This window comes from Sminthopsis crassicaudata, chromosome 3, assembly GCF_048593235.1.
Source record: "Sminthopsis crassicaudata isolate SCR6 chromosome 3, ASM4859323v1, whole genome shotgun sequence".
In the NCBI taxonomy this organism is placed as follows: Eukaryota; Metazoa; Chordata; class Mammalia; order Dasyuromorphia; family Dasyuridae; genus Sminthopsis; species Sminthopsis crassicaudata.
The window spans coordinates 83,013,806-83,036,901 of record NC_133619.1 but is presented as its reverse complement, the minus strand read 5'-3'; the positions used below and the strand labels follow the sequence as shown (position 1 = coordinate 83,036,901).

At 35.2% G+C, this 23,096-nt stretch overlaps 1 protein-coding gene across 7 annotated transcripts in view; it reads left to right on the top strand.

Annotated features, from left to right (window-relative positions):
- CFLAR (CASP8 and FADD like apoptosis regulator) overlaps positions 1–11,839 on the top strand; it is a 70,656-nt gene extending 58,817 nt beyond the window's left edge. For 6 of the 7 annotated variants that reach the window (XM_074299083.1, XM_074299081.1, XM_074299084.1 and 3 more), the window contains 2 exons: positions 9,979–10,492; positions 11,305–11,839. In XM_074299083.1, the coding sequence (XP_074155184.1) occupies positions 9,979–10,492; positions 11,305–11,479 (689 nt within the window). In that variant the 3' untranslated portion in view covers positions 11,480–11,839. The remainder of the gene's footprint in view (positions 1–9,978; positions 10,493–11,304) is intronic. The other variant, XM_074299086.1, reaches the window with a different exon arrangement.
- The last annotated feature ends 11,257 nt before the right edge of the window (positions 11,840–23,096 follow it).

Sequence of the window (23,096 nt, the reverse complement as noted above, 5' to 3'; positions counted from 1 at the left end):
TTTTAGGTGCTGTCCTTATAGTTTCTCCCAACCCATTTGGCTTCCTTCCTTCCTTCCTTCCTTCCTTCCTTCCTTCCTTCCTTCCTTCCTTCCTTCCTTCCTTCCTTCCTTCCTTCCTTCCTTCCTTCCTTCCTTCCTTCCTTCCTTCCTTCCTTCCTTCCTTCCTTCCTTCCTTCCTTCCTTCCTCCCTCCCTCCCTCCCTCCCTCCCTCCCTTCCTTCCTTCCTTCCTTCCTCCCTTCCTCCCTCCCTCCCTCCCTCCCTCCCTCCCTCCTTCCCTCCCTTCCTTCCTTCCTTCCTTCCTTCCTTCCTTCCTTCCTCCCTCCCTCCTTCCCTCTCTCCCTCCAACAATATTCCATTACCACTACTTGTTCAGCCATTCCCCAATTGATGCACATCTATTCATTTTCCAATTCTTTGCTACCATAAAAAGAGATATTACAAACATTTTTGCACATGTGGGTCCTTTTCCCTCCTTTATGATTTCCTTGGGAGACAGACTCAGTAATGGCACTGCTAAATCAAAGTATGCACAACTTTGTAGACTTTTGGGCATAGGGGGTTCAGATTGCCCTCCAGGATGGTTTGATTATTTCACAATTCCACCAACAATTCATTAGTGTCCCAGTTTTCCCACACCCCCTCCAGCATTTACCATTATTTTTTCTTCTTATCTTAGCCAATCTGAGAGGTGTGAGTTAGTACCTCAAAGTTGTTTTAATTTGCAATTCTCTAATTAATAGTGATTTAGAGCATTTTTTTCCCTATAACTATAGATGGTTTTAATTTCATCATCTGAAAATCGTCTGTTCATATCCTTTGACCACTTATCAATTGGGGAATGACTTGCATTCTTATAAATTTAACACAGTTCTTTGTATATATTTTAGAAATGATAACTTTATCAGAAATATGGCTGTAAGGATTTTTTTCTAGCTTTGTACTTCCTTTTTAATCTTGTTTCTGTTGGTTTTGTTTGTTCAAAATCTTTTTAATTTAATGTAATCAAAATTGTCCGTTTTCCCTTTCATAATGTTCTCTTTGGTCATAAGTTCTTCCCTTTTCCAAAGATATGATAGGTAAATTATCCCTTGTTCTCCTAATTTGTTTATGATATCATCCTTTATCCCCAAATCATGTATCCATTTTGACCTTATTTTGGTATGGGTTGTGAGATGCAGGTTTATGTTGAGTTTCTGACTTATTGTTTTCTAGTTTTCTCAGCATTTTTGTCAAATACTGAGTTCTTATTTTAGAAGCTGAAGTTTTCCCAATCCATTTGTAAACAAGAGAGTATGGCATTAGGTTTCTTTCCTTTTGTTGTTAGGGCTCTTCAGGAAGCAGATTTGCTGTCTTTTCCAGGAAGGCAATTAGGCACTCTACCTTTGTTTATAGAAACTGGACTGATAGACCAATCAATCCTTTGTATGTTTTATTGATACTTTAAAAAAAGTAGCATTTCACTTCCCAGTGATTCTTTTCTCTCATCCTTAAAATATAGGGATCCCTAAATTAATCCCAATTAGCTAGGTGGTTAATTGGATGAAATGCTAAACCTGTAGTCAGACAGACTCATTTTAGTGAGTTCAATGTGGTCTCAGACACTTACTAACTGTATGATCTTGGGCAAGTCACTAAACTCGTTTTTGCCTCAGTTTTTTCATCTGTAAAATGAGTTGGAGGAAGAAATGGTAAATCATTCCATTGTCTTTGTGAAGAAAACTTTATTTATTTATCTATCTATTTTTCTGAGGCTGGGATTAAGTGATTTGCCCAGGGTCACACAGCTAGGAAGTGTTAAGTGTCTGAGACCAGATTTGAACTCTGGTCCTCCTGAATTCAAGACTGGTGCTCTATCCACTGTGCCACTTAGCTGCCCTTGTCAAGAAAACTTTAAATAGGATCATGAAAAAGTTGGATACAACTGAAAATGACTGAACAATGGCTAACTCTCCTGAAAGAAAAAAGTTAAGCAAAACAAATGAATCTATTGGTTATGTTTACCATCTCATCTCTGAAGTCACAATTGGTCACTGTTTTCATTAGAGTTTTGATATCTTGTCTTCCCATTTATTATTGTGTGGCTTGTTATTTTTGTTCTGCTTACCTTGCTCTACATTATTTCATTCATTCAGATCTTCCTGTGTTTTTCTGAATTCTAATAGTTTAACAAAATTTAATTCTGTTTTTATAGCACAATTTATTTGACCATTAACATTAGTTTTCTTACATGGACTTAAATAAAATTGAAAATTCAAAGTATATAGAGAACCCCAAAGACTCTGCTAAAAAACTACTAGAAATAATTCAAAATTTCAGCAAAGTGGCAGGATACAAAATAAATCCACATAAATCCTCGGCATTTTTATATATCACTAACAAAATGCAACAGCAAGAGATACAAAGAGAAATTCCATTCCAAACAAATGTTGAGAGTATAAAATATTTGGGAATCCATCTACCAAAGAAAAGTCAGGAATTATATGAGAAAAATTACAAAACACTTGCCACAAAAATAAAATCAGATTTAAATAATTGGAAAGACATTCAGTGCTCTTGGATAGGCCGAGCGAATATAATAAAGATGACAATACTCCCCAAACTAATCTATTTATTTAGTGCTATACCAATCAGACTCCCAAGAAACTATTTTAATGACCTAGAAAAAATAACAACAAAATTCATATGGAAGAATAAAAGGTCAAGAATTGCAAGGGAACTAATGAAAAAAAACTCAGAGGAAGGTGGTCTAAGTGTACCTGATCTAAAGCTATATTATATAGCAGCAGTCACCAAAACCATTTGGTATTGGCTACGAAATAGACCGGTAGATCAGTGGAACAGATTAGATACAAAGGACAAAAAAGGGTACATCTATAGCAATCTAATCTTTGACAAACCCAAAGATTCCAACATTAGGGATAAAAATTCATTATTCGGAAAAAACTGTTGGGAAAACTGGAAATTAGTATGGCAGAAATTAGATATGGATCCACACTTAACACCATATACCAAGATAAGATCAAAATGGGTCCATGATTTAGGCATAAAGAGGGAGATAATAAATAGATTAGAGGAACAGAGGATAGTCTACCTCTCAGACTTGTGGAGGAGGAAGGAATTTATGACCAGAGGAGAACTAGAGATCATTATTGATCACAAAATAGAAGATTTTGATTACATCAAACTAAAAAGTTTCTGTACAAATAATACTAATGCAAACAAGATTAGAAGGGAAGTAACAAATTGGGAAAATATTTTTAAAAACAAAGGTTCTGACAAAGGTCTCATTTCCAAAATATATAGAGAACTGACCCAAATTTATAAGAAACCGAACCATTCTCCAATTGATAAATGGTCAAAGGATATGAACAGACAATTCTCAGAGGAAGAAATTGAAACTATATCCACTCACATGAAAGAGTGTTCCAAATCACTACTGATCAGAGAAATGCAAATTAAGACCACTCTGAGATACCACTACACACCTGTCAGATTGGCTAAGATGACAGGAACAAATAATGACAAATGTTGGAGGGGATGTGGGGAAACTGGGACACTAATACATTGCTGGTGGAGTTGTGAAAGAATCCAGCCATTCTGGAGAGCAATCTGGAATTATGCCCAAAAAGCTATCAAACTGTGCATACCCTTTGACCCAGCAGCGCTACTACTGGGATTATATCCCAAAGAAATACTAAAGAGCGGAAAGAGACATATATGTGCCAAAATGTTTGTGGCAGCTCTTTTTGTTGTAGCTAGAAACTGGAGGATGAATGGATGTCCATCAGTTGGAGAATGGTTGGGTAAATTGTGGTATATGAAGGTTATGGAATATTATTGCTCGGTAAGAAATGACCAGCAGGAGGAATATAGAGAGGCCTGGAGAGACTTAAATCAACTGATGCTGAGTGAAATGAGCAGAACCAGAAGATCACTGTACACTTCAACAACAATACTGTATGAGGATGTATTCTGATGGAAGTGGAAATCTTCAACATAAAGAAGATCCAACTCACTTCCAGTTGATCAATGATGGACAGAGGTAGCTGCACCCAGAGAAGAAACACTGGGAGGGGAATGAAAATTGTTAGCACTAATATCTGTCTGCCCAGGTTGCATGTACCTTCGGATTCTAATGTTTATTGTGCAACAAGAAAGTGATATTCGCACACATGTATTGTACCTAGACTATATTGTAACACATGTAAAATATATGGTATTGCCTGTCGTCGGGGGGAGGGAATAGAGGGAGGGGGGGTAAATTGGAAAAATGAATACAAGGGATAATATTATAAAATATATATATATATATATATATAATAAAAAAAAAAAAAAAAAAAAAAAAAAAAAGAAAATTCAAAGTATAGTCAGGTCACTGACCTCTAATAGTTTTCTTATTTGTAAAAAGAATTCCTTTGTTAATGAAAGCAAACCAATTATGGGTGTGTGTCTTTCCTTGTCCACCCTGTGTATATAATGAACAGTTTTATTTCGATTATAAAAAAATGAACAAGATAAAATTGAGTCATCTTATTGACTCACTGCATGTTCGTGGCATGTTCAAGGGCACAGATAAGATAAAAAATGTTGGGAGGAGAGAATTTAGTCAATAACTTTTTTTTAAAGGCTACGATCCAGGTTGGAGTAAATTGTTCCCATAATTCCATTTGCAAAGATTGGAGAATAGCTTGTTTCATTCAGTGTGAGTTCCTGCCCTTTGTTAGATAATAACTGACATTTATGGCCATACATATAATTAGCCAAATTTTATTCTGATTAGGCTGTAGTATAATATATGTACATATATTACTATATATAACTATATTTATTATTATACTATATATAATATAGTATTTCTTTCCAAATGACATATATGATAAACTAATATTTATGTGGTGTTTACTATCACTGTACTTTGTATTTTACAATTATTATCTCATTTGATCCTTACAACAATCCTGAGAAGTAAATGCTATCATTATTCTCATTTTACAAATAAATAAACTGAGACAAACAGGTTAAGTGATTTGCCCAGGATCACAAAGCTGCTAAGTGTCTGTGCCTGGATATGACGTTAGGTGTTTCTGATTGGCGTCCCCTAGCTGCCTCATGGTAACACATCTATCCAGTTGTTGAAGAGGAAATACTTGGCAGTAATGTAAAAAAGTTTCCATTCCAGCCATTCCTATTTTGAACAGAACAGACCAGTTACTGATTCTAATTTTCCCTTTTGTAAAATGGCAGCAGAACTTTTAGGTACTTTCTTAACTCTCTTGTCAAGGTCAAGAGGATTATTTGTTATAATCAAAATTCTATCAGTACCTTAAGTGTCATGTTCTAGGGCCAACTTCCTTCCAACTTAGTTTTGCCCCCTCATCACTAGGTTTTAAGATAGTTAGGGCTTTCTTTGTGTCCCTGATTAAAATTAAGCTCACTGATTTAATTACTTTTTCAAATTTTAGCCTTTTTTTCACAGTACATGTTGACAGATGGTGTCCTCCCTCACCCTTCACCCTTTTGATCTTGATAAAGTCCAACCAAAGAACACTGGTCTTTGAACCACTTTAGGGGAGTTACAATTGGTTCAGATTTAATTGAATCACCATTTCCTAAGAACCTACTGCACCTTAAGTACCTTGCCAACTGTTGAGATTGCCAAGAGAGATAAGGAAAGCCCTGTTCTCCGAGAGCTTGCAATCTAAGTGGGGGAGCTGAGAGTTGCTGAGAGTATCCTAGGAGAGAAAATGGCCACACTTGATAATGTATGATACTGGTGATGAATTTGTAACAATGATCTAGGTAGAGAGAGAGTAATTATTAAAATGAAGCAAAACAAAACAACACAACACAATTAACATTCATATACTGCTTACTGTGTGAGAGGCATTTTGCTAAATGCTTTTTAATTATCTCATTTGATCCTCACTACAACCCTGGTAGATGCTATTATTATCCCTATTTTTCAGATGAGAAAACTGAGGAAAACAGAAGTTAATGTCTTGCCTAGGTCAAACAGCTAGTAAGTTTCTGAAGTTGCATTTGAACTCAAGTCTTCTTATTTCCAGACTTGGTGCTCTATCTACTGTGCCACTTGAATACCTCTTTTTTAATCTGTCCTGATTCAGTTGATTTCACATATGCAAATTCAGTGGTCACTTAATCCAAGGATTGGCTTTCCAGATTGTGGTTTATCTGGGAATATTTTTCAGGATCTGCATCTATTTTAGTGTCTTTGTATTTTCTGTACAATAAACTAGGAAAAGATCTGGTAGAAAATTTGGTTATGGAAAAGGTTGAAAGCATTGCCTGAAATGAGCTGTGAATCTTTGGTTTATTCTTGGTCTTTCTTTTCTCTTAGTTTTTTATTTAGAACCATTCTGGATAAATAAATCAATGACTTTTGGCTCATTTCAGCTAAAATAAACATTTTCAAATGTTTTTCTGAACTAAATTTATGCTGGATGCCAATCCACAGTGAAATGACTTTTGTTAGCAGGAAGAGTTGAACTAGTTTTATCCAAATATCTATTCTATTCCTCTCATCCTATTTTTTTAATGATGTCTAAATTTGATTGAGATTGTCTTTAAATGGAATGACTTTTCTTTGGTGAAAATTGGCTCTGGTGCAAACAGATTGTGCTTTAGGGCATCTAGGTGGTGCCATAGTACATCGGGTGCCATAGTACATCGAGTGCCAGACCTGGAGTCAGGAAGACTCGTCTTCCCTGGGCAAGTCACTTAAGCTGTCTGCCTCAGTTTCCTCATCTGTAAAATGAGCTGGAGAAGGAAATGGTAAAACCACCCTAGTATCACCCAAGAAAACCCGAAAATGACTCAACTAGGGCATTAAGTTTTGTTTGCAAAACACTTGGCATATGTTATCTCATTTGGAACCCATGATACTCAATGACTTGTCCAGAATCACATAGCTAGTTACTATTTGTGGTGGGATTTAAACTCAGTCTTCCTGACTACAGTACTTGCATTCCCTCTGTTGAGCCACCTAACAACTTCTCAGCCATTACCTCCTTTCTACTTTATCTGTCACCCCCCTGGTTCTGAGGTTTTCATTAGTCCTTCCCTGGGTTTCTGCAAAAGTCTGTTCATTTATCTCTCAGTCTCTTTCTTCATTCAGTCTATTCTTAACACTTTGTCAAATTAGCCTTACTGTAGCTCATGTCTAAAGACATAAGTCTAATCAAAAGCCTGGAGTCAGGAGGTGGGAGGTTGAATCCCACTTCAACACTAACATGATGATGAGCAAATTTTACATTTAATATCTGACTAAGGAGTCACTTTGCTTTTCTGTAAAATGGAGACAATGAGACTTGTACCATCATAAGTCACCGTATCATTATTTATGATGAGAACTCTTTGTGAATTGTAAAGGATTAAAAAAAATAAGTTGTTATTGTTTTTTTAAAATTATTTTGGAATTGTAAAACATTTGCAATATTAAAATTCTAGATTACTTTCCTTGTAGGATCAGATTTTATATTAATAAATAATCATCAAAATGAAGACAGGAAAATAGAAGTGATAATTTAAAGATGTATGTGAGGAAAACTCTGAATGCATCGAAATTTTAAAATATGATGTATTTAAATAGGTTGATAGATAGAATTCTAGGCCTGGAATTAGAAAGATTTGAATTTGAATCCTAGACTCAGATACTTACTAGTTGTAGGATATTGAGCAAGTCACTTAATCCTGTTTGCCTCAGTTTTCCTCAGCTATAAAATGGAATTATTATAGCACCCACCTTTTATGGTTGTTGGGAGGATCAGATCAGATAATATCTGTGAAAACAGTGCCTGGCACATAGTAAACACTACGTAAACATTAGCTATTATATAATAATATATTTAGGTGTGAAGAATAGATTGGATGAAGAAGATACTGGAAGATAAATTAGGAGACTATGACAGAAGACCCAGGAAGGACTAATGAATAATAATAATAATATGGAACTCAACTTTTACTGACCCCAGGCTCAGCACTGTTTACTGTACCACCACCTTGCTTCTTATAATAATATAAAAAATATATACTTTTTTTTCTTCCTTCTTAGAAGGAACTGAAAACTAGTGGGATTCTTCAAAGAGAAAATAGGAACTTAGTGGGCAACTGAAAGGGTAACATGTGCTTTGAAAGATAGTGAAACTGGAAGTCTACTTCTGCTATCAAGAGTAAATAATAATGCAGGGCAAGGCCTCAAAGAGCAGGTGTACATGGCATGAGGGCCACGTGGATCATAAAGAAAGTTGAAAGTCCAGCCTTGAACATTAGATGAGGATCCTTCATTTCACCAAAGGGCAGAGCCATCCTTAATAGTTAGAAGTGGAAGATGTGTTTCAGTTTAGTCCAGATCACAAAGATCTGAGGAAAGGGGGGGAAAGGGGAAAGAAACAGGAGATAAAGCTTGAAAGTTAGTTGCAAAATTAGTGAAGGATGGACTTGGGTCAAGAAAAATAAATAACCTTTGGGAGTCAGGTGCTTCTTTCATTCGGGTACCTGGGTCCATGGCTGGGAACAGGCTAGAAATATAGCCAGTTCAATTTTCTCAGGAAAATGACATAAGCTTCTTTGCTGAAGAGGGAGGGAGTAATGTAGTTTAAGAAGTTGCAATTGGACCTTCAGTGGTGTTTGGAAATCCTTTTATTCTCTCTTCATTGTTTCTATGGTACTCTTCACAACTACATCAGAGAGAGACAGAAATGATCATCAATTGGGGTAGGAAAGAGGGCTAGAGACTAGGAGAGCAATTATGACTTTATTATTATTTAGTTCAGATGAGAGTTAATGAAGGCTTGAACTGGGAGATAACTGTGTGAATATTATTAAGAAAGTGAACCCAAGAGAAATTGTGAATTTAATGCTTGGCAAAAGATTGTTGCATCCTATATTTAAATTCAGATTTTCTTTTTGGTGTGGACTATACTAGAAATTTTACGTTTATATTTCAAATAACTGACATATAGATGGTTTTTTTTTATATGACAAAAGAACTGTCTGAAATACTTTAGTATTTCTTTTTCTCATCATTGGAATTTTCTAGTTACGACAAAATTTTCCCCTGATAAACTCTTAGATTCCTAATATAATACAGTTTTCTGGTTCTGACAAAATTTTTCTTTGATATAAACTCTTTGATTCCTAATATATCTCATATATATATATTCCTAATATATTTCTTATATATATATATATATATATGATATAATATAAAGAGATATAACATATCTCTTATATATATGTCTCTTATATATATACATATATATATAAATATAATATCTCTTCCTTTAAAGTACTAAATATTAAATTGGTATGTATCTAATATGCTACATTTAACAAAAATGTACATATTCTTAGAAACGATTGTGAGTTCAAAAGCACTTAAGGTAAAAATATTGTCCACTTTGAGAGAGAATTAATAAACTCTGAGTGCAGATTGGGGGAAAAAATGAAATATAGCCAGAAATCAGAGATAATCTCAGATGGAGGATGAGAGAGGGAATATGAGAGGTGGGTCTTGGGAAGGGTTAAAGGAGCTATTAGATCTAGAAGCAGCATGAACCATTGCTTGAAAGTTTAGTATTAAGCTGAGACAGGATTGGGACAACTGGAATGGATTTAATTTAAATAAAATAAGAGTTCTTATCTTGTTCAGTGAGCATTGAGAGAGAGTTCTATCTCCCTCTAGTGGTCAATTTTTGTAGCACCAGGGGTTGACTAGCTGCTGAAGCTGGGAAGGAAGAACTCAGAAAGGAGAGACTTAAACCTGACCAGCTGTATCCAGTCTTCTTGCTGGACTAGTCCCTCACAACCTCTTATTGTACAAAGGCTGCCTTTGACATTCTTATTCTAAAAAATCAAAATAAATGGAATTGAATTTAGAAAATATGAAGCCTTCCTTTCAATTTTTCTTTGAAATTTTCTGAAATTAATGAAAAAAAAATGAATTTTTTTCCCTCCAGATTCACTTAAAGAGACATTTACTTCCCTGGGCTTTGAAGTTCAGTGTTTCAAACACTTAAGAATGAAAGAAATAGAGCAGATTCTCCATCAAACCGCATGCCTTTCCAAGCACCAAGACTATGACATCTTTGTGTGTATTCTGATCAGCCGTGGGGACTCGGAGAGCATCTTTGGAATAAATCAACCTTATTCTGGATTTCCTCTGCATCAGATAAAGAAGTTTTTCACGGGGGATGCTTGTCCTTTGCTCTTGGGGAAACCCAAACTCTTTTTTATTCAGAACTATGTGGTACCCAAAGACCACAGGGAGACAAATAGTCTCTTAGAGGTGGATAGTGGAGATGGCAAAGTGTCTTACAGTGGATGGGGACCCAGAAGCCCCATTCTTCATCAAGAAGCTGACATCTTTTGGAGTATATGCAAGGTGAATGTTTCTGTGCTGGAAGAGGCTCCCAGTTCACCATCCTTCTATCTGCATTGCCTGTCACAGCTCCTATGCCAACCTGAGGAGAAGTAAGTGTCACTGCATCCCTTAACAAGCTCCTCATGGGTAATTGTGTTGTGGTATAGATGCAGAGCTATTCAGGAAGAAAAGGTATTTAGTTTTCTTTATGCATTAACCATAACAGCAGCTCCTAATTTTGGTGGGATTATATTTCAATAGTTTTCTTTCTATGGTAGTTATTGGGAACTCAGAACACATTTTACAATAGAAACAATATTATTATAAGTGGGTCATTAGCCACTTCAAAGCCCTTCCCAAAAGCCTGTTTAACTCATAATGTATATGAAGAACAGTAGTAATAATATAATTTTATTTTCATCTGAATTCTTGCTATGTCTGTGGGAAGAGGTCCCTGGATACATTCTCTCTCACTGCAAATTTAATTAATAAAAGCTATCCATTTGTCTGAAATTCCTAAGGAACTGCCTATATACCTATGAATTCTTATAATAGTTTTTTTTTCACTTCTTAACTTTTAACTTTTTAACATTTTAAAAAACTTTTTAATTAAAGTAGCTTAACTTCTTAAAAGTTAAGAATATATATATACAGATATATAAGAAATATATCTTTCATATATTTTATCTCATCTTCAGAATATAAAATAGACAATTATATTATTCTCATTTTATAGATGAAGAAACTGGGGACCAGAGGGATGAATCTGTAAAATGGGAATAATTATATTCAAGTGTCTCATCTCCCAGCCCTGCAGTTCTGAGAACTCTCACCACATTGCAAAGGCTATCTCAGTTGCTTAGCATTGACTTTAGAATCTACCCTACTTGGCACTCATTTTTACTTCTTCCTTTATCTTCAGAAGATGTTCCCTCTTAACTCTTCACATCGATCTCAACAACAAAATCTATGACTGGAACAGCAGAGTGGCTCCTGAACAGCAGTACTCCATTATGTTAGAGCATACTCTGAGGAAGAAAATTATTTTTTCCTTGAGAAGAAAGAAAGAAAAAAAGGGCTTGCATGAACACTTTTGAGATGGACCTTGGTTCTCTGGATAGTTTTCTTCAGTGGCATATGTATACTTGTGTATGTTGGTGTGGTTGTTGGGGATGAGTAAGTGCTTGTTGGGGAAGTGCTATGTTGAAATGATGGAAATGGGATCTTTGAAGACTGAGTGTTATTTTATCATATGAGACCAGAGACTGAAGAACCAAAGAATAAGTAATAGGGTCTCTTTTAGTGTTTTTTGCTTGTCCGGTTCCTTGGGAAATAATAGCTGCTTTAGTTTTTTGAGATGTGTAACAGGAGAAAACTCACATTTCATTCATCAGTCTTCAGAGCTGGAGGGGTTTCTAGTCAGCATTCAGGTCCATTAAACAAATTTGGTCTCTAAATGACAGGTTGGTTTCTCAGACACTCAGGACTAGGTTCAAATAATGGAGTAAAGTTTTCTCACAGTACCAAATTTGGATTTGATGTAAGGGGGGGGGGAAGTTCTATAACAATTATCACTACTTCCAAATAGAAAGCGTGAAAGAATGGATCCCCCTCACGGATGGTCTTCAAGTAATGATTTGGGTATATTGTGGAGGAATTAATTTTCATTTGTGAGTTGGACTAATGGCCTCTGAAGTCCCTTTACCAACTCCACCATTCTGTCACTCTATATGATAGCTTCAGTTTGTACTGAAGATTGACTTCCAAACTTGGTTCACCCTTTTTATACAAGGTATATATATGTGCTAAGTGACATTACATTAATGAATCTTGGAGACAGAAAATTTATTTATTATCTTTTAAAAAATATTTTATGATCTGGGATCATAAGTAAAGTAAATGTAAAGTAATAGTAAAGTAAATGACTTTGCTATTCTCAGTAGTACAATCATCTACAACCTCTCTGAAGGATTTATAATGTAAAATCCTATTCATACCCAGAGAAAGAACTGATTGTGCCTGAATATAGATTGAATCATTCTCTTTTCTCTTTCTTTTAAAAGTTTTTAAGGGTTTTTATTTTTATTGGGATGGGAAATCTATGTTTTCACAATTTGATTTTTATGGAAATGTTTTGCATCATTTCACATATGATTTCTGAATTGTGGGTGGGGATAAAGGAGAGAAACTAGAACTCAAAACATTTAAAAACAAATGTAAAAATTTTTTTTTTGTTTTGAATGTAACTGGGAAAAATATTAAATAAAAAATTTTAAAATAAAAAATGTAATTTATTAGTATTTTATTTTTCCCCCAGTTACTTTTTATGTATGTTTATATGTAACTGAGGGAAAAAATACTAATAAAATAAATTTTTTATTTTAAATTAAATTAAAATAAATTAACATTAGTTTTTAAAAGTTTGAATTCCAGATTCTTTCCCTTATTTGTTTTTTTTTTTTTTTTTTCCTTTTTCTGAGGCTGGGGTTAAGTGACTTACCCAGAGTCACACAGCTAGGCTGGTGCTCTACCCACTGTGCCACCTAGCGGTCCCTCTCCCTTAATTGTTAACAAGGACTAGTGATGTTGCTGATATAGCAAATGATGTGGTTTGTAGGCACCAAATGTTGGGGTTCAGTCATGTGAAGAATTCACAATGGCCATTCTTTTTGACAAAAGCCAGGTTTAAATATTTAGGAGAAGAGGTTACAGACAAAATGAGGAGATACAATAGGCACCAGGAATAGTAAATAGAGGTGGGAGAGCACATGGTAAGAAAAGGTGTTTTAATAATTGATGGGTGATAAATGTGGAAATATGTTGAGAAGGAATTATTTGTGTCTAAGGGAGAAGGAGATGGGAGAAGGGAGGGAGAAAGGTTTAGGACACAAGGTTTTGCAAAGGTGAATGTTGAAAAGTATTTTTGCATGTATTTTGAAAATAAAAAGCAATTAATAAAAAAAATTAATGATGGGAAAGACCTAGTGTAACTTGCAGTTAGCCAGGAGAAAGGCAACGCACTATGAGGTTGGACTATGCCCTTAACTAGTAGACTAAATCCTCAAAGAGATTTAGCACCTAAAAGGGTTAGTTAAATATAAGGAGGAGAAGTGGGGTCTGAGAGGAGAGACATAAGAGATTTGATATAACTTGGATTTCTAACTGGAAGACTTCCACAGAAGGTGGGACCAGGGAGCTAAACTGATCTCTACTAGAACCTTTTCTCTGCCTGACACAGGGAACAATTTCATCAGGGCTCCAGTTTCTCTCTGCCAACCATACCTGGCTATCCACAACCCCATCATTAGGACCTAGGTACACTGACTCTAAGCTAATTTTGTTGTCTCTCCAAGTCATACTGTAGAGTGTTAGTGGAATTCAGAGTAGAAATCTGAAAATGTTATGATGGGTCCAAAACCATCAGGCCTGATCTTCTAACAGTGGTTTCCATGCATAGATTTTATAAGGTATAACCTACCTTAAAGGGAAATTGTCATGGTGGTTTGTCTCATAAGGCCTGCTCTTACAATGAAGGTCTAAAAATAGGGTTGCAAGTGGGGAAACTACCACTGACAGTAGTCTGTAGTTTCTTGGGAACTATTCCCCTCCTCCATTATTACTTTTCTGACCTATTCTTGCTGTGAAACATGATTTTTACAACTTCTGCTCATTCATTACAAGTAAAAGGAACCATGTTAGCTTCTTAGTCTTATGATCAGAGGACCCCCTTTGGTACTTGTCAACTAATTTCTAGCTTCTATGGTCAAATAGAGAATTTTGGAAATGAATGGAGTTAGTGGTCTTAGGGTAGGTAGACTTATTTTCCACAAAGCAAATAAAATATTTCTTTTTCTAATTTATCTGTCCTTAAATTATTTAACCTTACTAGGACTCAGTTTCCTAATCTGAAAATGAGGCAGCTGGATTAAATGATTGTTAACATTTTTTCCTAGTTTTCAATCTATGACTCTATAATTTTCAGAATCTAAGGATGACTCTTAAGTCAGCAAGCATTTATTTAAGTACCTATTATATGCAGGTACTGTGGTAACTGCTAAGGACAGCAAAGGCAGGCAAAAATGTGGTCCTTATTCTGGGGAAATTCACATTCTAATCAAAATGATATACAGAATAATATTAGAGAGAAAAGCACAAGCAGTGGGAATGCGGAGAAGTTAGGGAATGAGAAGACTGTAAAGCAAGGAAGAAGTCAGCTTAGGAAGGGTTTTAAATGCCAAGCAGAACATTTTCTGTTTGATCCTGGAGATAACAATGAGTCACTAGAACTTAACGGATTGTTGAGTGACATAATCAGACTTGAAAGTCACTTTGTTAGAAGAATGGAGGATGGCAGCCGGGTGTCTACTAAGTTTAGTATAACAAAGAGATCATAAAAAAGTAAAAGGGACTCATATGTGTGAAAATATTTGTGGGAGCCTTTTTTTAGTGGCAAGGAACTGGAAATTGAATGGATGCCCACTGGGCAATGGCTGAATAAGTTATGGTATATGAATGTTATCAAATATTATTATAAGAAACAATCAGCAGGATGATTTCAGAGAGGCATGAGGAGACTTGCATGAACTGATGAAGTGAGCAGAAACAGGAAAACATTGGACACAAACAAGATTATGTGATAATCAACTCTGATGGACTTGGCTCTTCTCTGCATTGTGGTGATTCAAGGCAATTCCAGTAGACTTGGAATGGAAAATGCCACCTGCATCCAAAGAGAGAATTATAGAGATCAAATGTGAATTGAAGCATATTATTTTCACCTTTGTTTTTTTCTTCATGTTTTTTTCTCTTTTGATTTGATTTTTCTTGCGCAACATGACAAATGTGGAAATATATTTAAAACCTTTATCATATTGCTTCCTATGTGGGGAGGGGATGGTAAGGGGAGGAGGGGGAAAAAGTTAGAACATAAAGTTATACATAAATGAATGTGGAAAATTATCTTGGCATATTTTTGGAAAAGTAAAATACTATTGAGAAAACTTAAAAAAGAAAAAGCATCTAGCTCAGTTGCAACATCTGAAGAAAAAGTTTATTCACTTGAAATTTTTGTAAAGCTGATGTGTCAAACTGTCGGATACAAGTGTTTTTATCATTGTGTCTTTTAATTTCCATAGTCGAACTCTTTAATGGAAGTTCAAAGAAAATGTACATGTTTCAAATGCAGTGCATAATTAGCTGCATTCTTTACAAGCAATATATATATATATTTATGTTACATATTTACATATATATGTTATACATTTACATATATATATGTGTGTGTGTGTGTGTGTATGTGTGTGCATTGTGTATGTGTGAGCATCTCTTATCAGTCATTAATATATTGAAAAAGAATCTGGATATACTTTATAGATTTGATTAGTTTAGTCATTCCAGTGGCATTTTGAATTCTTTGAAGTCTGGAGCAGGTCCGTTTTTTAATTTGTTCTGTATACTGTTCTAGGAAAATCTATTGATGTGCAATACTTAATGTAAGATAGCCTGATTTCAGAGAAAGCAATGCATTTTGTGTTTATTCAAGAATCAAAAGTGTAACCATGTTATCTCATTATTGCCTGAATTTTCCCCTGTATCTCTTCCTTTGCCCTTTTCAGAGAGTTATTCCTTATTGCCAAAAAGAGAGAGAGAGAGAGACAGAGACAGAGAGACAGAGTCAGAGAGAGAGAGAGAGAGAGAGAGAGAGAGAGAGAGAGAGAGACAGAGAGAGACAGAGAGAGACAGAGAGAGAGAGACAGAGAGAGAGAGAGAGAGAAGGAGAAAAAGGAAAAAAATCAATAAAATCACTTAAGGACCTTGAAAACATTTGAAAATATGTGCAATGTTACATATAGATTTTTTAGATTTATGAAAAAAATTGGGTGAAGATATTTTCTCATATCTTCTTTGGGAACACATGAATTGATGTTTTATGGATATGGACAATGAAGTCTTTGTTATTTATTGTGTTTAGTAATATGAGTTATCTCTATACATATAAGAAACTATTTTTTCATAAACCAATGAAAATGACTTAGTTGTTTAAAAATGTAAATATGTAGATCACAAATATGGAAAAATATACAGACAATATAAATATAATAAAAATATAAATCATGTTGGAATCACTTTTTTTTTTTTAAAGTTTTAAACAATACAAAATGTACTTAAACATTTCTTTGCATCTCTTTCCCACTTAATTTACTGTTTGGGCACTGGTCTCCCCATCTGTTCCATTGGATTATAAATTCTTTGAGAAAAACACCAATATCTTTCTCTGTATTCTCAGCATTAGTAGAAGAAGCCCTGTATAGAAGATCCCTTAGATGGCTTTGCAAACTTTGGGACAGTAGTAACCCATGAGAGTTTTATAAAATGATTGTTGGCTCTTTTCAGCAAGGCAGTAGATTAGGGATAGAAAATGCCATCCACATCCAAAAAGAGAAAGAGAATTATGGAAATTGAAGGCATATTGAAGTATCTTATTTCCCCCCCCCCTTTTTTTTTTTTTGGTTTTGTTTTTTCTCTCTCATGGTATTTATCTTTTAGTCTGATGTTTCTTGCCCAATATGACTAACATAGACATGTTTTTAAAAAAATATTGTACATGTATATAAAAAAAGAAGATCCCTTAGAAAATTTTTGTTGAATTAAAACATACCCATGCCACATATATTCTACTCACTTTGGAATTTCCCATGGGTTGTTAGGTTCAGAAGTGTAATACTTGGCTTAAGCTCTTATTGAGTACCAGTTTATCACAATTTGTAAGTGGAGTTTTAAAGCAATAGATTTTTATTATGGCCAGAGCTATCATAATTTTGGGGACAAGTCACACACACACAAAACCCCTTGTATCAGTTTTGTATTTTGGGATGTGAAAATTAAGAATCAGCTGAACAGGAGAAGGAATTTATTACTATAGCTTCCTATTGTAACTTTTTTTTTTCTAGCTAAGCTCAGTAAGCTATTGAAAGAGTGAATGTGTTTAATTTTATGTTCTATAAATTTTAGTGCCTGGGGCATAGAGCCGATTTCTCTTGTCATGTATTCTAGGACCAACAAGAAGAGTTTACATAGGCATATAAAGGACAGGGGTATTGTAGAGAAAAAATTATCTTGACTTCGATACATTTGATTGACTTCCCTGCTTTGAGTTCATAGATGGGGAGATGCCAGGAATTGACTTTCACTAGCTATTCAGCTATTCAGTCATAAGATTTGGAGATTTTAGGCAAGAGGAGAAGCATATTTAGAACAGGGTTTCTTAAACTTTTCCCCCTTGGAACGCCTTTTTGCTTCAGAAATAGGTATAAAGATATATAAAATAGGTATACAAATTAAACATTTGCTGATGCTAAGTCAAAAATTTCATTTATTTGTTTTTTGTGCTGAGGCAATTGGGGTTAAGTGACTTGTTCAGGGACACACAGCTAGGATGTGAGACCAAATTTGAACTCAGGTTCTCCTGACTTAAGGGCTGGTGCTCTATCCACTAGCCACCTAGCTGCCCCCTAAATTTATTTTAAAACAATTCTTTGGTATATAATGCTACCATTTATTAAAGATGGAAGCAAATTTGCATATTAATGAGATGGATATGTTTGCTTATTTTTACCTAAAGAATTAAATCTTGGTGGACTATTTGATAACTTTAACTTTTGTGTGTGTGTGTGTTTTATTTTTTAAAAATACACATTTCTTTATGATTTATGTTGGAAGAGAAAAATATGAACAAAAGGGAAAAACCATGGAAGAAGAAGAAGAAAAAAAGTGAACACAGCATGTGTTAATTTACATTTAATTCCCATAGTTCTTTTTCTGGATGTAGATGGTGTTTTCTACCAGTTTATTGGGATTGCCCCAGATGATATTTTTACTATTTGCTATTATTTACTCTTTACTATTACTTTTACTATTGCCAATTTTTTGGTGAAATTATGATTTATTATCAGCAAATATTTGGTTTGTATCCAAGTTTCTAGGGTGAAAAAAAGGGGTAAGAAAAGTTATAAGAAACTCTAATTTAGAATATAGGCATCTTGCCATATATGTTTTTTATTTTTATTTATTCATTTTATTTTTATTTTTCCTGAGGCTGAGGTTAAGTGACTTGCCCAGGGTCACACAGCTAGGAAGTCTTAAGTGTCTGAGATCAGATTTGAACTCAGGTCCTCCTAAATTCAGGGCTGGTGCTCTATCCACCGTGCCACCTAGCTACCCCTATCTTGCCATGTATGAATAGATGTGCCATAATAAGGAAGGTGATTTTTGATTTTGTTTTAGTATTCACACAATTCTGTTAATAAGCAGCATGAATAGCAAAATAGCTATTTGCAAAGTAAAATAAAGTATTAAATACTTTGCCTAGAATATTGGGCCCAAAGTCAAGAAGGCTCATTTTCCTGAGTTCAAATTTGGCTCAACCCTGGATGGATCATATTATCCTATTTGCCTCAGTTTTCTCATGTGATGAGTTGGAAAAGAAAATGGCAAACCTTTCCAGGATCTTTGTCAAGAAAACCCCAAATGGAATTAGCCAAAGTGTTAGACATAACTGAAGCAATTGAATAACTGAAAAAGGGTATAGAATTTGGAAAGCAAATAGGGAAAATCTTGTAATAGACTAATTTTTAACACTCAGTGAGTACAGTTTCCCAATAAATTCATTTTCCTCATGGCTCTCCCATATGATTAGGGACTTTCTCCTTCTATTGCCTTCTGCTCTCCATTTTTCTTAACTTCTCTTGACCAAAGTTCATTGTGAAGGCAGCAGTGCTGTTGCTTTTTTCCTTTAGAGTGAGATCACCCTGGTTTATTAACATACTTTTAGCTCTGTCAGGTAGTCAGCTTCCCTGTTCTACCTGGTATCCAAAAAGGTCACTGAGATAATGAGTGAGACTTGCATACTTATCCTTCACAACAAAAGGTCCACCACCTTTCCTCCTAGGTGAATTAGGGTCGGTGAGTCCCCTCTTCCCTGCTTGAACTTATAGGCAATGTATCTCCTATGTGGTCATTTTCTACTGAGTCTTTTTTTGGGTAAGAGTGGAGAGGGGAACAAATACTTATATACCTTTCTACTTGCCTTTCCAATTCCTAGTATGACCTTGGACCAAGGCTGGACCATGAAAATTGTCTTGAAGCTCTGATAAAGCTTTAAGAAACAAAGGGAGAGGGTAAAAGCTTGTGGTCTATACCAAATGTTTTGCTGTCATGGCAAAGTCCCATGTCCTCAACTTCCATGAATATATAGTCCACAATAGACTTAGCTTTCCTAACCTGATCCTGTGAGAATTGGGAAAAAATTTGCAATTGGGAAGACCAATGTTCAAATCCTGACTCAAATATATGGATTAGCTGTGTGATATAGGATAAGTCATTTAACCTCTTTGTAACGCAATTTTCCTCATCTGTAAAATGAGTGCGTTGCCTGCCTCTTAAGTTACCTTAGCTTAAAAAGGTCAAGGCCTCCCATTTTATCCAGGACCCTCTCCAGTCATCTTTTTTTTTTTTTTTTAATTTTTTATTTTATTTTATAATTATAACATTTTTTGACAGTACATATGCATGGGTAATTTTTTTACAACATTATCCCTTGCATTTACTTCTATTCAGATCCTCTCCAGTCATCTTGATCTATACCTGGTCACTGGACCCAGATGGCTCTGTGCAGGTGACCTTGCACAGCCCTCCCTCACTGAAATCCAGTGCACTTGCATGTCATAGAGTCACCTCCCTGATGTCATGATCTACTTTGAGAACAAAGGACAAACATCAACAATCTCTTTCCTAGCTCTAAATCTATGATCCTATACAATCTGGCCCAGGAGCCTTTGCTTAATTCTTTTTTTGCCTCTTTTTTTTTGGATGATAATTCTTTTTGGGGATGATTTAATTATTACCTTTTCCCATCCTCATTCATATAAATATTCAAGCAGTTAATTTTTCCTGCCACTCAGGTAATATCTACTTTAAGGTCTCTGGAGAACCTAGGACAGAGTGTATTAGTCCAGAAACCAAGTGAAGACTCTTAGGGACTCATTTTGGGGCTGAAAGGATATTATCTGACTATATCCACATTGGGACATAGTCATTTTATACCAGCAAAGATGTAAATGCTCTGGGGCTGTGGCTCATTGCAGCACTAGCTAAGCAAGCCTTAGCAAAACATTGCAGAAGTGCAAAAAAGTATTATATACAGAAAGAGGAAACATTTTGATGGGTGATTTTCTTCTGCTACCCCATTTTCTTAACTCCTGTAAAACACACATAGCTCAAGAGAGACAGAATGGCAAAGCTCATAAAAACCAGACAGCTCAACCTGGCCTACAATACTTTCCTTCTCAAACCATGAACAAAATGGACAACGTCTTCCAGCTTCTGTCTCCCATAAATCACCAAAACCAAGTTCAAATACAAATATTAGATTTTTTAAATCTAATACTTGCCTGAACTTTCTCTCTCCCTAGCACTGCTCCTAGCTCAGGTATTAAGTTCAGCAAAAACTGACCTTAGAATCCCATCTCTGATACATATAAGCTGTGTTTCTGGATCCCTTCATTTCTCAGAGGTGTCTCTATGAATTACAGAGCAATAGCAGCTAGGTGGCGCCATAGTGCATAAAGTGCTTCAGCTGGAATTGGGAAGACATCTTCATGGGCTCAAATGTGACGTCAGACACTAGCTGTGTGATCCTGGGCAGATCCCTTAACCTTTAACCCTATTTGCCTCAGTTTCCTTATCTGTAAAATGAACTGGACAAGGAGATAATAAACTTCTCCAGTATCTTTGCCAAGAAAACCCCAAATGTGGTTTCAAAGAATTGGATACAACTAAAAAGACTTAAACAACAAGCACAGATTATGCTCTAAAAACTACTACACAAACAAAATTAATGCAGACAAGATTAGAAAGGAAGCAATAAACTGGGAAAACATTTTTACAGTTAAAGGTTCTGATAAAGGCCCAATTTCCAAAATATATAGAGAATTGAATAAGAAATCAAGCCATTCTCCAATTGATAAATGGACAAAGGATATGAACAATTTTCAGATGATGAAATTGAAACTCTTTCTACTCATATGAAAAGTTTTTCCTAATCACTATCAGAGAAATGCAAATTAAGACAACTCTGAGATACCACTACACACCTGTAAGATTGGCTAAGAAGATAAGAAAAAATAGTGACAAATGTTGGAGAGGATACGGGAAAACTAGTAAACTAATGCAATGTTGGTGAATGCAACCATTCTAGAGAGCAATTTGGAACTATGCTCAAAAAGTTATCAAATTGTGCATACCCTTTGATCCAGCAGTGCTACTACTGGGTTTATATCCCAAAGAATTACTAAAGAAGGGAAAGGGACCCGTATGTGCCAAAATGTTTGTGGCAGTCCTTTTCATAGTTTCTAGAAATTGGAAATTAAATGGATGCTCATCAATTGGAGAATGGTTGGGTAAATTATGGTATGTGAATATTATGGAATATTATTGTTCTGTAAGAAATGACCAGCAGGATGAATACAGAGAGGCTTGGAGAGATTTACATCAACTGATGCTGAGTGAAATGAGCAGAACCAGGAGATCATTACACACTTCAACAATGATACTGTATGAGGATATATTCTGTTGGAAGTGTCTATCTTTGGCAATGAGAAGATCCAAGTCAGTTCCAATTGATCAGTGATGAACAGAATCAGCTACACCCAGAGAAAGTACACTGGGAAATGAATGTGAACTGCTTGCACTTTTGTTTTTCTTCCCAGGTTATTTTTATCTCTCTAAATCTGATTTTTCTTGTGCAACAAGAGAATTGTATAAATATGTACACATATATTGTATTTAAGATATACATGTATGAGACTACCTGCCATCTAGGGGAGGGGATGGAGGGAAGGAAGGGAAAAGTTGGAACGGAAGTGATTGCAAGGGTAAATATTGAAAAATTACCCATAAGTGAATGCCCATCAATTGGAAAATGGCTGAATAAATTGTGGTATATGAATATTATGGAATATTATTGTTCTGTAAGAAATGATAAACAGGATGATTTCAGAAAGGCCTGGAGAGACTTACATGAACTGATGCTGAGTGAAATGAGCAGGACCAGGAGATCATTATATACTTCAACAACAATACTATATGATGATCAATTCTGATAGACGTGGCCCTCTTCAACAATGAAATGAGACAAATCACTTCCAATAGAGCAGTAATGAACTGAACCAGCTACACCCAGTGAAAGAATTCTGGAAATGAGTGTGAACCACTACATAGAATTCCCAATCCCTCTATTTTTGTCTGTCTGCATTTTGGATTTCCTTCACAGGTTAATTGTACACTATTTCAAAGTCCAATTCTTTTTGTACAGCAAAACAACTATCTGGACATGTATACATATATTGTATTTAATTTATACTTTAGCATATTTAACATGTATTGGTCAACTTGCCACCCGGGATGGGGGGAAGGAGAGGAAAAATTAGAACAAGGGGTTTGGCAATTGTCAATGTTGTAAAATTACCCATGCATATATCTGGTAAATAAAAACTATTAAAAAAAGAAGAAGAAAAATTACCCATGCATATGTTCTGTCAATAAAAAGCTATTAAAAAAACCAAACTGTACTACATGATGGGGCTTCAAACACAAAACCAAAACAATGATCTACAATCTTAGCCAATTTTGATAGAACCTATCAAATTGGAAAGCCTT